We start from the raw sequence: 15,269 nt of genomic DNA on the forward strand, positions 1-15,269 counted from the left end.
TCACTCAAAAGGTACCTTAAAGTGTTTTATGTTTTCCAAAAAGATAAAGTGAGTATTGAGAAGTTTTTCTGAGTTATGTGAGATAACTGTAAAAGGTTATTTGAGTAATTTGATCTTTTTCCTTATATTTGAAGAATATAGAGTGATTTAATTCACTTAAAGTTACAAAGTGAAGGTGAATTGAACTTTTAATTATTTTCTGGAAGAGAAAATAAGCAGTACGAGACAAGTGTTGATTTACATTTGAAGTTTATTGATCATTTATCATTCAATACATGTGATTTAATTCATTTCATATTTTCTTTCATTTGTGTGAGAATAAATATCATTGTTTTTGGTTATACTTAACATATTGTGTTGTTTGAAGTCATTTAGGAGAGACATATTCCTAGACTAAAAGGGAAAGAATAACATTATTGCATAGTTGCACGTCGAGAGACACATTTAAAGAATCCGGAGCGTCGCTTGGGTTACACTCATAGCATAGGGGGCGCTACATATACGCATATATGCGGCATATATACGCATATATGCAGCATATATATTATCATATATGTGCATAAATGCTGTATTTATGCAGCATATATGTGCATATAAACTGCATATAGGTTTCATATATGTGCATATATCCTCATATAGGTTCCTTCCATGTGGGTTATAAAAGGGTCTTGTCTTTCTGGAATCTGTATGTACAATCCTGTTAGGATCCACTGTAACAATTAATGAAAAAAATGGGGGGGGGGGGGTGCTGAGCTGTGACCATTTTATTTTTTTAAAAGCCTCGAAAAAGAAATGTAAAACTTTAATGTACAACTATCTATCACAACTATCAACTTTATTGTAAAACAGATTTCACAACCGCTTCACTGCGCACAGTTTGTGTGGGGTCGGGTTCAGGGTGAAGCCCACTGCTGGTGTAAGATCCAGATCATCTTCAGACACTCCGGGTGGAGGAGTGAAGCGGAAATGCTGAAGGAGGGAGGTGAAGAACAGGAAGAGCTCCATCCTGGCCAAATTCTCTCCAAGGCAAACCCTGCGGCCTGAGAAAGAGAAAAAGTCACACACTTCTACATATCTTTTTTTGTGATGTGTAATTTCATTTACTTATTTATTTAGTTATTTCATGAATAAAGAAGACAAACAAGCCCTATGTTAAGGAAAGTAATACCTGCGGAGAAGGGCAGGAAGGCGTCTCTTTTGACAAATCGACCACGCTCATCCAGGAAGTGTTCGGGGTTAAAGGTGTGGGGTGTTTCCCATTCATCTTCATCCCACAGTACAGACATTAGAAGAGGAAATATGCATGTGCCCTGCTCAAGGAAAAAGATCACATCTTCACATTTTTATATGGTATGGTATTTACAATGTATATCCTCCTGCAAGGAGTGTGACGGCACTACCATTGTACATGTGTAGGATCAAAAAAAAAAAAAACACATTGTCTACTTTCTGTACTGTATTTTGTATTATTTTACAACCTTCTTGATGAAGTATCCATTGAAGTGAACATCACAACTGGTCATATGAGGGATACTCATGGGTACAATGTTGGCTAGTCTCTGGGTTTCATGGATCACCGCATCTGTATAAGGTAAGTTCTTCCTGTCCTCTGTAATCGGTTGCCGCCCACCAATCACCTGATCAATCTCCTCTTGAACTCGATCTGCAAACAGAACTTCTGAACTCAGCCCACCAGCACAAGATATGTTAAATGTCCACTTATACTGTATTTAATAAGTCAAATACAGCCCAGTTAAAACAGAAAGGTCATACCTAATAACAAAAAACTAAAAAAACAAATAGTGTGACTGTTTGATAAAGGGAATAATCTGGTTCAGCACAAGTTCAGCCACATTTGGGGTATAATGTTGACAGCCACGAAAATAATTTTCACTCATTCCTCCTCTTTTTAATAAAAATATGAGTTTAAAAATGTGAAGCGCATATTAATATACAACAGATAGGAGAAAAATGTACACAGGGAATAATTTTGAAAAAGGGGGATGTGAGCATTATGGTGCACTAAACTATCACTAGGGTTGGGTACCATTCACATTTGAACCAGTTTCGGTACCGGTACTAGTACCTGAAATTCTGTACTTTTGGGATGTTTACATCAATAACTAAAGAACCTGTAAGTAGGGTTGCCACCCGTCCCGTAAAATACGGAATCGTCCCGTATTTACAAGCAAAATGACGCGTTCCGTAGGCTATCAAACCAATACGGGACGCGATTTGTCCCGTATTTTACACAGGTCCACACATAGTTCAATAAACACATACGGATTTTGCAGTGTGGAGAATACTGATAGCAAATATAAAGAAATCAATTTCACAATAAGTAGTACAGGAGCTCATTTGTGCATGATTGCGGGCTTTGTTGCCATAGCGGCGGAGTCTCGAGAACATGCGCTGTGCCAGAGTGTGCCTGTAAACTTGCGCTGTTTTTTAAAAACATGTTGAGCTCGCGTCGCGTCCACCGTTTAAACGCAAGAGGATCTCCAGATATAGAACTGAATTTATATTAAAAAAAGGTATCAATAGGTCTGTCCAGTAACTCATGATGAACCTCAGGCCAACTGCACACTTTATGAGAAGCATTTCAGTGTCTCAGACTGTCTGACTGTGGTGACAGATCGGTCTATGTGACAGACACATCTGTGCTTCTAAAGGTAGGCCTATAGTTTTTTTAATGGATAATATATTAATATAATATTCCAATACATTATCAGAGCTTGGCAGGCAGAATTATTATTTTTTAGACAGGTTAATTAATAGATTATAGCCTAATAAATGTTATTATGAATTTATAATTTAGCTAGGCTATATTAATCATACATAATAAATAATCCTGTCATATAAAGTTTATGACATTTAAAAAATATTTAGATAAAAATGGGACAAATAATTACACGATAATATAGTCATAATTTAAGTAAATTATTCAAAGAAAATAAACATTTTTAAAATTCAAAAAAGTGATTAGGCCTACTGGTTCAGAATGACATGCTTAAAGGGACAGTTCACCCAAAAATGAAAATTCTGTCTTCATTTATTTACCCTCAAGTTGTTCCAAACATGTATAGGCCTACACTTCTTTGTTATGTTGAACACATAGGAAGATTACTGTGGAAGTCAATGGTGCCCCCAAAGCAGCCTGGTACAAACTTTCTTCAAAATATCTTCTTTTGTGTACAGCAGAACAAAGAAACTCATACAGGTTTGGAACATCATGAGGCGTCATAAAGTGCACCAAATAGGCTAAGAGTTCTTTAGAATAAAATAAAATAATCAAATGTAAAATAATATAGCATGTGTTCTGTTGCAAGTTCACGTACTTGATCTTATGTTTTCTTATGGTTTATTATTGAGCTGTCAAGTTGTTGATGTTGAAATAATCATTTCATGACATATTCTTTATTTCTGTCCTTTATGCAATTGTTTTTTAGGGGATTTTTTGGGGGGGGGGGGGGGGGGGTTGAGTCGTGAATGGTTGTCCCTTATTTTGCCACACTGAAGGTGGCAACCCTACCTGTAAGTGTTATGCCAGAGCCATTATGCCAGAGCTGCCCTGGGGTCCGTTCTTCGTACCTCGCTTAATACATCTAAAATGATTTGACAGATCCTAGATCTTCTAATCCTGATAACTGATCTCTGGTTTGTTTGGTTCTTCAAACGAATTTGCGGATTGGATAAAAATATCTGGATTAAATTATCTAAGATTACTGCGCATTCTTGTGTTCCCTGAAGAGGGCAGATGCATCGATACTCGAAACCACGATCAGCAATCTGGGACAGATTTTAAGTATCACCTCAAGATGCTCCCTATGATCCAAGATGATCTAATCCTGTTTACATGAAATAAGCTGCTCCCGAGCAGGTTTAGTCTTATGGACCTGTTACTATGACAGCAAGTCCAGGATGAGCTTCGAAGAACTAAACAATCCAGGATCATGCCAAATCGTCAACAATCAAATCCAGCTAACTGAGTTAACGAGGTACGAAGAACGGACCACTGGTCGCTGTCTGCCATTGTCTGTGATGTTTGTATACTGTAATATTTACTACTAAATAGTAGGCTACTGTCACAAACGCTGGTGAGGTTTCCACCAGCGGCCACCGGAGGTCTCACTCTCCGGAATACTACACTCATTCGGACTTAATTTCCCATGCACCCACATTCCGGGACTGATTACTACACACCTGTTCCTCATCACACAGACTATTTAATACCCGGTTGCACAGTTACTCATTGCAAAGTCTTGTTTTGCCCCGGCTACAATTCTGAGCATTATTCCCTTGTGTTACCTGTACCTGTGTTCTGACCCTGCTTTGTTCATTATTTACGATCCTTATCTGCCTGCCTCTTGATTACTGTTTGCCTGGATACTGGACTCTTGACTGTTTGCTGCCTGCCCTGATCTTCTGCCTGTTTTGACCATTCTCTCTGCCTTGCCTTTTGCACTGCTGTTCTCCCTGGTGATTCGGCCCAAGCCTGTTTGTACCTTGACATTGTTTTACCTAAATAAACTGCACATGGATCCCAACCTGCCTGAGTCCTCATTACAGCTACTAGGTACTTATTTTAATTAATAAAAACGTATTATTATTATTTTTATATTATTTTAACATATTTTTTTCTATGAAAAGATTTCCCACAAATTATGTGTTGTGTATTTTCTGGTAATAAAATTAAGACAAAATACATTAATTTAATTTAATTAAACTTTTTTTGTCAAACAAAGTGCTGCACAACTGAGCTTTATAAGGTTAAAATTGAAACGTAAAGAAGAATTGTAATTTATTACTTAAAAAAATAAAGTTTTGATAATGTATTACATTAGTGTTAGTATTATTATTACATTGAGACATATCTAAATTCTACTTTACAACAGTAATATATTTTTCAAGTTAGCCAAACTTTTATTTTGGTGGGTTGCCGTGAAGATCTTTGAGTTTCTGTGTGTTTATGATATGACGGTAGTTTTTCTCAAATAAGGCAGTAAAATGCTCATAAAGTGACTCTCAGTGGCTCTGGAGATGACGGTTGTGCGTTCATGTCCTCATATGAGACGGCAGAGATGGAAACATGCGACCGTCAAACGCGTCCTCGTGCGTAGAGGGCGTCCTCGTGCAGAAAGTTCACAAGTGAGACCTATAGAAGTATTAAACTTTTAATGTTCCAGGAAATCCCTAGGCTGCGTTCCACTCCACTTTTAGACACGCACTTGCAAACTACTCTAAGCCATTTTTAAGTGTGTTCCACTTTGTGAAGTGGATGAGGGAAGTGTATATGGACAGACCCTTGCTCCCTCGATTTTGACCGTGAGTCTTCTTCATATGTACACTTCAGGTAGCTTCATATACCATAATGCAACATGATTGTGACGTCACCACATATCACGTTTAATTTACCCCATCACAAACAACTCTGATATTTTCATTATTTTTTAAAAACATTTAAAACGACCCAAACACACCAAAAAATAAATAAATAAATCAACTCCATAGTGGATTCCAAGTGATCAAGGGCTTAGGACATTCCAGTTCAGTCTATTGCAAAGGTTCCGCCAGTAGTTAGCATTCATGCAAAGTAAGCAATGACGTACATCCGAGTGAACGAGACGGAGGGAAGTTAGCGAGTGAAGGGCATAATAAAAACTGGAACACAGCACTAGTAAGGATCACTGCAGCTGAATAAAATGCAGACAGAGACGTTTTGACTGATTAAACATGAAGCATGAACATGAATTAACACACCATTGTGACAGTATGGTTTATCTGTGTTCTTCAAGCCATCTTGGTTATTTTCATAAGGCTAATGTATCTGTAAAGAATAATATAAAATATATAATTTTTGCCTTTTTCTGTGATATGATTTTTTTATTTTAATTGGGGTATGCAATTTCTTGGATTTGGGTTCCAAATGGGGACACAAGTTAACATGTTAGTTGTGTTGTTAATGCTTATTTATAATACTTTTGAATTTGATAGTATTTTCTCTCTCTCTAGGCAGTCAAAGAAGCCAGAGAAAGCCAGAGTCTCGATTGTTGAATGCGATGGTGTGATTCACTGGCTGAAAAAAGTATGCACAATATAAACAAAGTAAAGATTAATTTGACTAATAACTTTGTTCCTGTTGAGTATACTGAACCCATACTATTCCCAGAATAATGTTTTAAGAAAACATTCCAATTGATATATTTTTATCATACCCTGTATGTGTGGATATTTGGCCATAAACAGCAAGCCCCAGCGCACTGTTGTACTAGTAGTGTCTGTACCAGCGATGAACAGGTTCCCAACTGTGTAAATGAGGTTCTGCTTGTGGAAAAGTGAGTTCTTCTCTCCAGATTCCTGATAAAATGATACATTAGAAATTTAAAGAAGTAAAAATTCAAGATGAGCATTAAAATTTTAAGCTCTGTTATATTGACCATACTTCTGCAGTCTGCTTGCGGATGAGGAACGAATCGACAAAGCCTCTGAGATCCTGTGGGCTCAATGTTTGACGTAAACTGCTCACCAGCTCTGATATCTCTTTGATATCAAGCTCAAGGTTTTTCATGAGTAGTCTCCAATTCTTGAGCCATGATCCCAAGAAAGGGAACATGTTGTAGAGCTGGAGAACCAAAATCAGGAGATGTTTCGTTAACACTTTAGAATAATGGTCATTAGTTAACATTAGTTAACTACATTAGTTAACATTAACTAGTAATGAACTGCACTTATAAAGCGTTTATTAATCTTTGTTAATGTTAATTTCAACATTTACTAATGCATTATTAAAATCTTGTTAACATTAGTTAATGCACTGTGAACTAACATGAACAAACCATGAACAGCTGTGTTTATATTAACTAACGTTAACAAAGATGAACAAATACAGTAACAAATGTACTGCTCATGGTTAGTTCATGTTAGTTAATACATTAACTAATGTTAACTAATGACCGTTATTCTAAAGTGTTGCCGATGTTTCTTCCACCATAATGCAAAAGTGCAAGGATGGTGAACGTCGTTCCTGGAGAGACACAGTCCTACAGAGTTTTGCTTCAACCCTATTCAAACACATCCTATTCAAACACCTGAACAAGCTAATCAAGATCTGAAGGTTTACAAGGAAGCTAGGTGAGTTTTATCAGAGCTGAACTCTGCAGGACTAAGGCTTTTCAGGACCAGAGTTTGCCACCCCTGCAATAGTGTAGGGGAGCGAGGGACACAACCTAATGCGGGGTTAGTTGTAACGTGCATTTTTTAACCATAGCAAAAGTAAATTTCTTACTTAAGTTTAGTTTTCATCTCTGTTTTTTGTGTTTATTTAAAATAAGACAAATCCGATATTATTGTAATCTTATATCTGTTATTTAACAGTTGAGATCGTTCTTTAATGCTGATCTAACAGCAAAAGACACGAGCCATGGTTTAAATCCCAGTTGTGGGGTGTGTTGTAACACTGCATTACAATGAGCCCCTATTAGAAATATGCCATTATATTCTATACTTTTATTAATTATTTTGAGAAACCATAAGAAAAGGGTGAATAATGACTAAGAGTCAATGTTCAGAAATGATTAATTATTATGATGTTTTTAACTCTGCTGTTTAGCTGTATTTAGCTATGTGTTTGTTGTCAAACACAAAAATTAGCATATTTTTAATTATTAAAAAATGGCATTATTTTATTTTAAAAAGTTAATAAGTGTATTTTATTGACAAAATGTTTTAGTTTGTCTTGGATATTTTTTTGATTATATCGGATAAGATTTTAAGCTGTCATTTGGTCATGTTACATTGTGCCCCACCACATGTTACAATGTAACCCACCTATGGGGCATGTTGTCACATTTCCCTTCCATTCTTTCGGGGTAAATAAAGAAAAACGTATACACTGTATTAATGAAACAAAACCACATAATTGTACTTGACATGTGTGCAATTAATGTGGGAAAAAATAAATACTCTGAACCCCAAGTGGATTTACACAAACTGAGAAAGTCAAAAAGCATTAGGTTGTGCCCCGCTCTCCCCTATGCCATTATAAACCAGTTAATTCTCACAGGATATATTCAAATCATATGTCAACCTGCACGGATGCTGTTCCACTCAGTCTGACGCTCTCATTGGCTCGATCCACCATACTCCGTAGCTGAGGGTCTGTATACTCGAATCTGTGCCCATACACAATGGCAGAAATGACACTTGAGGCAGCATAGTTCATTAAGTGTTTGGTTTCAAAAGGTTTTCCTATAAAAGAACAGGCAGTGGTGTTCAGCTTTTAGTCCATTTGCTGACCATTTCTGTACTACTAATGCTTTTCTATATGACTTTTGAAACTTTACATTACAGTATGTCTCTTTAAAAGCATTGATCATTTGATTAATGTACTTTACCTTCAAACTTTTCAAATTCCTCTCGTAAATGGCATGTTTCCTCTATGATTTTCTCCTCAATTTTTCTCTTTCCCATCCCGAAGTCTCGTAAGTTGGTGAGAGCAAACCGTCTCATCTCTTTCCAGCTCTCTCCATTGGCAAATATAATTCCTACAAAGATGTTCAATTTCTTAAATTAATCTTACATAAATCATATTCTTGTAGCTCAAACAGTCGAGTGACGCCAAGGTCATGGGTTCGATTCCCAGGAAATGCATGAACTGATTAAAATATACTCAAAATATGAATACATTTTTGAAAATATACCAAAATATAACCTTCACCTAATTTTTTTTTCTTAATGCGAAAGAGGCTCAAAATACTTTCGATTTTGGTCATTCAGGCAAGTGTTGTACATCATTATAATCTGTTAATTTTCTAATTTTATTTGTGAACACTATCAATAAAAACAAAATGCTGTGCTTTTTGCAAAATAAAGAAAACAAACATGATGTGCAATCTGCATCCTCTCTGTCAATGAAGTTCATTCTGATACTCTTCAGAAAACGTATTGAATACTTGTCACACAAACATGAGACATATGTCTAAAGAAACATTGAAATGCCAGGTTTTAAATGATGTAAATCAAATCGAGAACAAATATTCTCTGTTTATGTAGTCTGTTTGAAAACGTCTCATTAGCCATTAATGTAGCAACGCCCACAGAGAACGCATTCTTTTGAAAGTCAAATACTGACGGGATCCATGCGAGTATCCCCGCCCACATCAACTCGAATAAACACATTGAGTTAAGTGCATGTACTTTACATCGTTTTGAGACGCGGTGAGGAATAATCTGAAATAATTTACCTCAGAAGAAAAGCTGTTAAATTTCAAACAGCAACGGATCCAGCCGATGATTGTGAGGTAAGTTTATTCTGTTAGTGTCTGTGAATATTAAACTGCAAAAATCCTGCTGCAACATAAAATGTCGTAGACGTAAGACTGTTTAGACAAGATTTATTTGGCCTGTTTTGGACAGATTATGAAGTGTTTACTGTATTGTGTACTGCCTATAGTGTCACATCAATAAAACTTTCGCTTGCAAAAAATTCTGTTTTACATCACCGAAATCAATTATATTTTTAAGTATATAAAAATAGAAAAACATAATTTAAATTGTAATAATATTTCAAAATATTACAGTTTTTTTCCCCCTGTATTTTTTATCAAATAAATGCAGGCTTGATGAGCATGAGACTCAAAACATTAAAAATAGTAATGTGTTCAATCTTTTGACTGGTGTATTTAATAGGCCTATACAACATTTTGTTCACATGCTGTGTAATATCAGCTATCATGTTTTCTGTTATGAGTGAACATTATATTAAGGTTAATACAATAGTTGATCCTGTTATCAGTATCCTCACAGATGTTTTTTCTTCTTCTTTCTTTTATCTCACAGATTTGAGAATTATAGTGACCTGATACTGGTCCACATAGGACATTTTGCCTTTGGCTCTCACTTTATATTGTTGACTCTAAATAAACTATACTTTTTTTCTTTTTTTTCCTGTTCTTAATTCTGTCTCAGTCACATGCCTGTAGGGTTGCCACCTGTCCTGTAAAATACGGAATCGTCCTGTATTTACAAGCAAAATGACTCGTCCCGTATCAAACCAATACGGGACGCGATTTGTCCCGTATTTTACATAGTTCCACACATAGTGGAGTGTGGAGAATACTGGTAGCAAATATAAAGAAATCAATTTCACAATAAGTAGTACAGGTGCTCATTTTTGCGTGATTGCGTTTTGCATTTCAGTTGCTCAGACTGACTGACTTAAAGCAGTAGCGCTGACAGACCGGTCTATGTGACAGACACATCCGTGCTTCTAAAGGAATAGGCCTATAGTTTTTTTTAATGGATAATATATTAATATAATATTCCATACATTATCAGAGCTTGGCAGACAGAATTATTATTTTTTTAGACAGGTTAATTAATAGATTATAGCCTAATAAATGTTATTATTAATTTATAATTTAGCTAGGCTATATTAATCATACATAAATAATCCTGTCATATAAAGTTTATGACATTTAAAAAAATATTTAGATAAAAATGGGACAAATAATTACATGTAAATATAGTCATAATTTAGGTAAATTAATTTTTCAAAAAAATAACAAATTTGAAATTCAAAAAAAGTGATTACTGGTTCAGAATGACTGCTTAAAGGGACAGTTCACCAAAAATGAAAATTCTGTCATCATTTACTCACCCTCAAGTTGTTCCAAACATGTATACATTTCTTTGTTGTGTGGAACACATAGGAAGATACTATAGAAGTTAATGGTGCCCCAAAGCAGCCTGGTTACAAACTTTCTTCAAAATATCTTCTTTTGTGTTCAGCAGAAGAAAGAAACTCATACAGGTTTGGAACATCATGAGGGTGAGTAAATGGCGGAATTTTCATTTTTGGGTGAACTATCCCTTTAAAGTGCACCAATTAGGCTACTAAAGAGTTCTTTAGAAATAAATAAAATAATCAAATGTTAAATAATATAAAATGTGTTCTATTGCAAGTTTACATACTTGATGTCATGTTTTCTTATTATTTATTATTGAGCTGTCATGTTGTCAATATTGAAATAATAATTTCATGACGTATTCTTTATTTTTGTCCTTTATGCAAATGTTTTTGTTTTTTTTGGGGGGGGGCGTGAATGGGTGTCCCTTATTTTGCCACACTGAAGGTGGCAACCCTACATGCCTGACTCAAAGGCTCATTCAGTATGTGGCCCACTATACAGTTCTTTTGTTCTCTCAGGTGTGATTCACAGCATTATTCATGATCATTCATGTCTCTTCACATATGGGCTTTGTAAATGTGGCAGGAAGGCTGATTCTGTTTTCGTCACAGTTATTTGCCATTTTAGCCTATTATCTCCGAATCTGGGCTATAAAACTGGAATGTACGTGCTGCCTGGGATACGTCACCATTGGGGAACTGCGGCGTCGTTAACGCGCTTGCGTCATTCCTTCCTGGAAACTGGATGCGAGTACTCGAGATGGTAAGGAGAACGCGTGCTAGTTGTTGTTAGTTATAACGTGTTTTTCAGTTATGAGAAGTGAGTTCTGTCTACTGCATGTTTTAGAGACGGCGAGTTGAAGGGAATGCTTGCTTCTGTTTTCTACTGCACAAGCTTGCTGCTGTTGTTTATTGCTGTTTGTGCAACTGGATGTGGACACGGGAAAATGTAGGAAAATGCGCTGTTAACATCATTAGTCATATGAGGTACACATTCTGTAAGTGCTGTTCCGTGTGTAAGAACGTTGCCTAACCTTCTCCCCTTTCTCAGCTGTGTAAAACCTGACGTAGTTGCTGGAGTGCTGTTGTTTTTCTGCTTTGGTTCTCGCCAGGGAACGATACAGTTCTGTTGTCTCTTGATAAAACATTGATGCTTTTCTCTCGACGATCGGTATGTATTTGCAGTGTTGGGGAAGCTACTCTGAAACTGTAGTTTGACAAGCTACAAGCTACTTATAAATTAAAGTAGTTAAACTACAGTCAAGCTACCCTTCTGAAAAAGTAGTTAGATACACTACAAGTTACTACCAAAATGTAGCTAGCTACATCGAAACTGAATCTAACAGAGTAACAGTCCCACTTTGTACATAGGTTCGTGAAGGCCCATAGCTGCATTCCAGTCGGGGTGCTCCGCATTAATTCATGGCCGCAGTGCGGTTCTTTTTCCAAACTTCATTCAATTTGTCCATTTCTTTTTGTTCTGTTTCCAAACTTCATTCTATTAGTCAATTTTTTGTTTTCAAATTTCATTTAACTTAATTCCTTTTAGTTTTTTACTTTTGCTGCTAATATTGATTCTAGTTTTTGCTTTGTTTAATTATTTCCTTATTTGGTTTATAATATTGTTTCTGCAGCCTGAATGGTTTGTTTTTCTTTTTTTAATTCTCATTGTGGGATACTTTAGTTTTCGTCTTACATTTTGAATTTTTTTGAACTATTTTGTTTCAGTTGCAATAGACTTGTTTTGTTTATAAAGTTATCGTCTCTTTGATTTGTCTTTGACATCTTTTTTTGTATTTTGTTGGTATTGTGCTTTTGGTTCAAGTAACTGTTCACTTACTGACATTAGTTGCAAAGTGATTTATTTGTTTATTTTGGGTTTTGTATTTTGACTGGTTGATTGAGCTTGATGATCAAACTTTCTAAGTGACTATTTATTTGATGTACATTTTCTTTGTCTTGGCAGGGCCTAAGCACCAGGGGCTCTTATTAGGTGGTGGTATCTTCCTCACCGTGTGTTGCGACCACCCCACAGAGTGTGTGATTGTGTATCCACCCATGTGTGTATTTGTGTGTGTGTGTGTGTGTGTGTGTGTGTGTGTGTGTGTGTGTGTGTGTGTGAGAGAGAGAGAGAGCACAGTGAATTGCAGTGATTTTTCATCTGTAGGTGGTGTAGTCTGACTTTCTGCCTCTGCTGGTAAACTCTAGTCCCTGGCCTTGACTGTGTTTGAAATTCCTTTTTGGAATAAATGTCTTAGCATCAATTTCAATATTTTAAGATTGTCAATCAAGATTATTTTTGTACAATGACCCATGTCTCTGACTCTTACCGGTGATACGAACCTGTGTATGCCTTTTGTAGGGGCACATGCTTGTCTGGCTATCACCAGACCAAGCTCAATTTAAGATTGAACATTGGTCTGAGGAATCTGCTATGTATTTTCTAATGCACAAGAGGCGTGATAAATGAGCACAATTCAAATGACTCTGTACACAATTGGATAGTCCTTCAACCAATCAGACCATAAGAGGCATGATCATCAGGCAATGACCCATCGCTTCTTTATCCGTCATCGTGTTAAACCCGCCAATAGCGCGCCAGGTGGATAAGCCAGTCTGTGATTGTTTCCCGCAAAAGGGTAACAGAAGCAGAATAAATTAATGTACAGGTTTACAGACTGAGCTGCAGGGCGAAATCAAATCGCCAGCAGATCAGGCTGGGTTTACCCAGTCTAGGTACATGTTAATTATTTGGGTGAAATTCCCAATATTGTTTTATGTGAATGAGTAGGCAAAATGATTCTCATCTCAGTTTGAAGCAAAAACTCTGGCAACAACATCCGTTAGTCAAAAGTCTTGTGGACATATATCTATACATTTTCAAAAAACACGCATAAACGTTATTCTGTCAGGATCACTATCATCAAAGTGATAGACAATTAGCATATAGTTTAGATTGGCGGTATGGTATCTGGGCCAGAGCTCCCTGTGCATCCATGTAGCCTAGTACGGATAAGAGAAGGGAGAGCAGTGATAAACCCCCCTTAGGGTAAACAGAACAGTAGTAACAATGTATTGCAGATAGTATTAATGTCAATATTAAAATGTACAACCTAATTCAGGAATTTAGTCTGATTAAGGGGGAATCAGATGCCAAATCCTGACTGACGAGAGGAGGAGCTGGGGATGTAATTAGCTCCGGAGAAACGCGATATAGCAGCTGATAATACTGAAGGAGCTTATATATGCATGCTGTGATAGGCATCATATCCCTATAGGTAGACGTGATCAGCTGACAGTCAGCTGATGCGAGCTTGACTAACGTGACCTGCCAAAACTAATGCTATATGCTTGATTTCTCTCAAAAATACAAGCATGTAAATGCTGTACACATACATGTTGCTCACCTATTATGGTAGCCCAGTTTGAGCTGAATACACTGTAATGACACTTTTGCCATTCATATTTTATACGCAACTGAAAAAAACACAAATGTCAGAGCATGTCAAAACTTCTAAAGGGCCCTGAAACTGTGCAGACCTGTAAGAGTTAAGTTTCAGAAGATTGGGCTGCTCTTACCATGACCTTTAGTGAAATCATGGAACAGTGGCATGATTTCTCTGTCTCCAAATTCGTCTGCATAATTAACAAGTGCTTTCTTCACTGTTTTGTAGCCGGCAAGCACAACCACTTTCTTTGGCCCAAAGTAGACCGTGAAAACTGGGCCAAACTGCTTTGCCATCTGATAACATGTAAAGACATGTAAAGGAGAAAAAAAATTGTGTTTATTCTGTGGAACACAAAAGTATTTTTTGGCATATCCTGTGTGAATATAAAAGTGTTGTTTGGAATCAAAATATGTTATTTTGTGTTCCACAGAAGAAAAAAGTCATACAGGTTTGAAGCAACATGAAGGCAATAAATTATGTCAGAATTGTCATTTCTGAGTGAACTATCGTTTATTCTCCCTGTGGTAAAACAGAATTGTTCTCTGTAAAATCTCACCAGGCCGGTTTGGCAACATTTCTAGGATCTCTACTCATGAACCAATAGAAACAAAGCTGAAGCAGTTACCCAATAGGACTGATATCATTCATACTTACCTCACATAGGCTCAAGTGTGGTTTGTTGACATCCAATATTAGCAGATTTCCCAAGAGTGGCAACGGTTTTGGCCCTGGAGGTTCATTTTCGTCTCTCTGAGAACTAAAGAATATGAGATAAACAACCAAAAGCAGAAGCAAGCAACAGATTAATGTTCCTGTTCTGGAAACCTGGAGAAATGCTTCCACGGTAGCCATGTTCACAGAACAATACACAAAAGACCTGGAGGTTTGTGTTCAAATGTACATAGCTAAAGTGGGAGTGGCTACGTCTGGTCTTGGAGGTGGAGATTGTCAAAAACTAGGACACAATCCAATGTTGTTGTTGTAAATACACAGCAGATTACAGTTAAAGCAACAGTACTATTTTCATTTATACCACTTTTAAAGATTTACTTTATTTATTTAAAATGCATTTTTATTAAGAAAAAAAAAATTCATTGACAAGGTTTTTGTACATCAAATGTTGTCATTAAAGT

At 36.5% G+C, this 15,269-nt stretch overlaps 1 protein-coding gene across 1 annotated transcript; it reads right to left on the reverse strand.

The window, feature by feature from the left end:
- Positions 1 to 234: 234 nt before the first annotated feature.
- cyp2k16 (cytochrome P450, family 2, subfamily K, polypeptide16) lies at positions 235 to 15,052 on the reverse strand. Its single transcript, XM_079834872.1, has 9 exons — positions 14,791 to 15,052; positions 14,267 to 14,429; positions 8,394 to 8,543; positions 8,087 to 8,247; positions 6,443 to 6,622; positions 6,216 to 6,357; positions 1,479 to 1,663; positions 1,169 to 1,310; positions 235 to 1,040 (listed from the first exon to the last, which is right to left on the reverse strand). Exons 1-9 carry the CDS (start codon positions 14,986 to 14,988, stop codon positions 853 to 855), a joined length of 1,509 nt encoding a protein of 502 aa, XP_079690998.1. The 5' UTR covers positions 14,989 to 15,052; the 3' UTR covers positions 235 to 852.
- Between the last annotated feature and the right edge of the window lie 217 nt (positions 15,053 to 15,269).

This window comes from Gobio gobio (assembly GCF_949357685.1).
Source record: "Gobio gobio genome assembly, chromosome: 1".
NCBI classification, from domain to species: Eukaryota; Metazoa; Chordata; class Actinopteri; order Cypriniformes; family Gobionidae; genus Gobio; species Gobio gobio.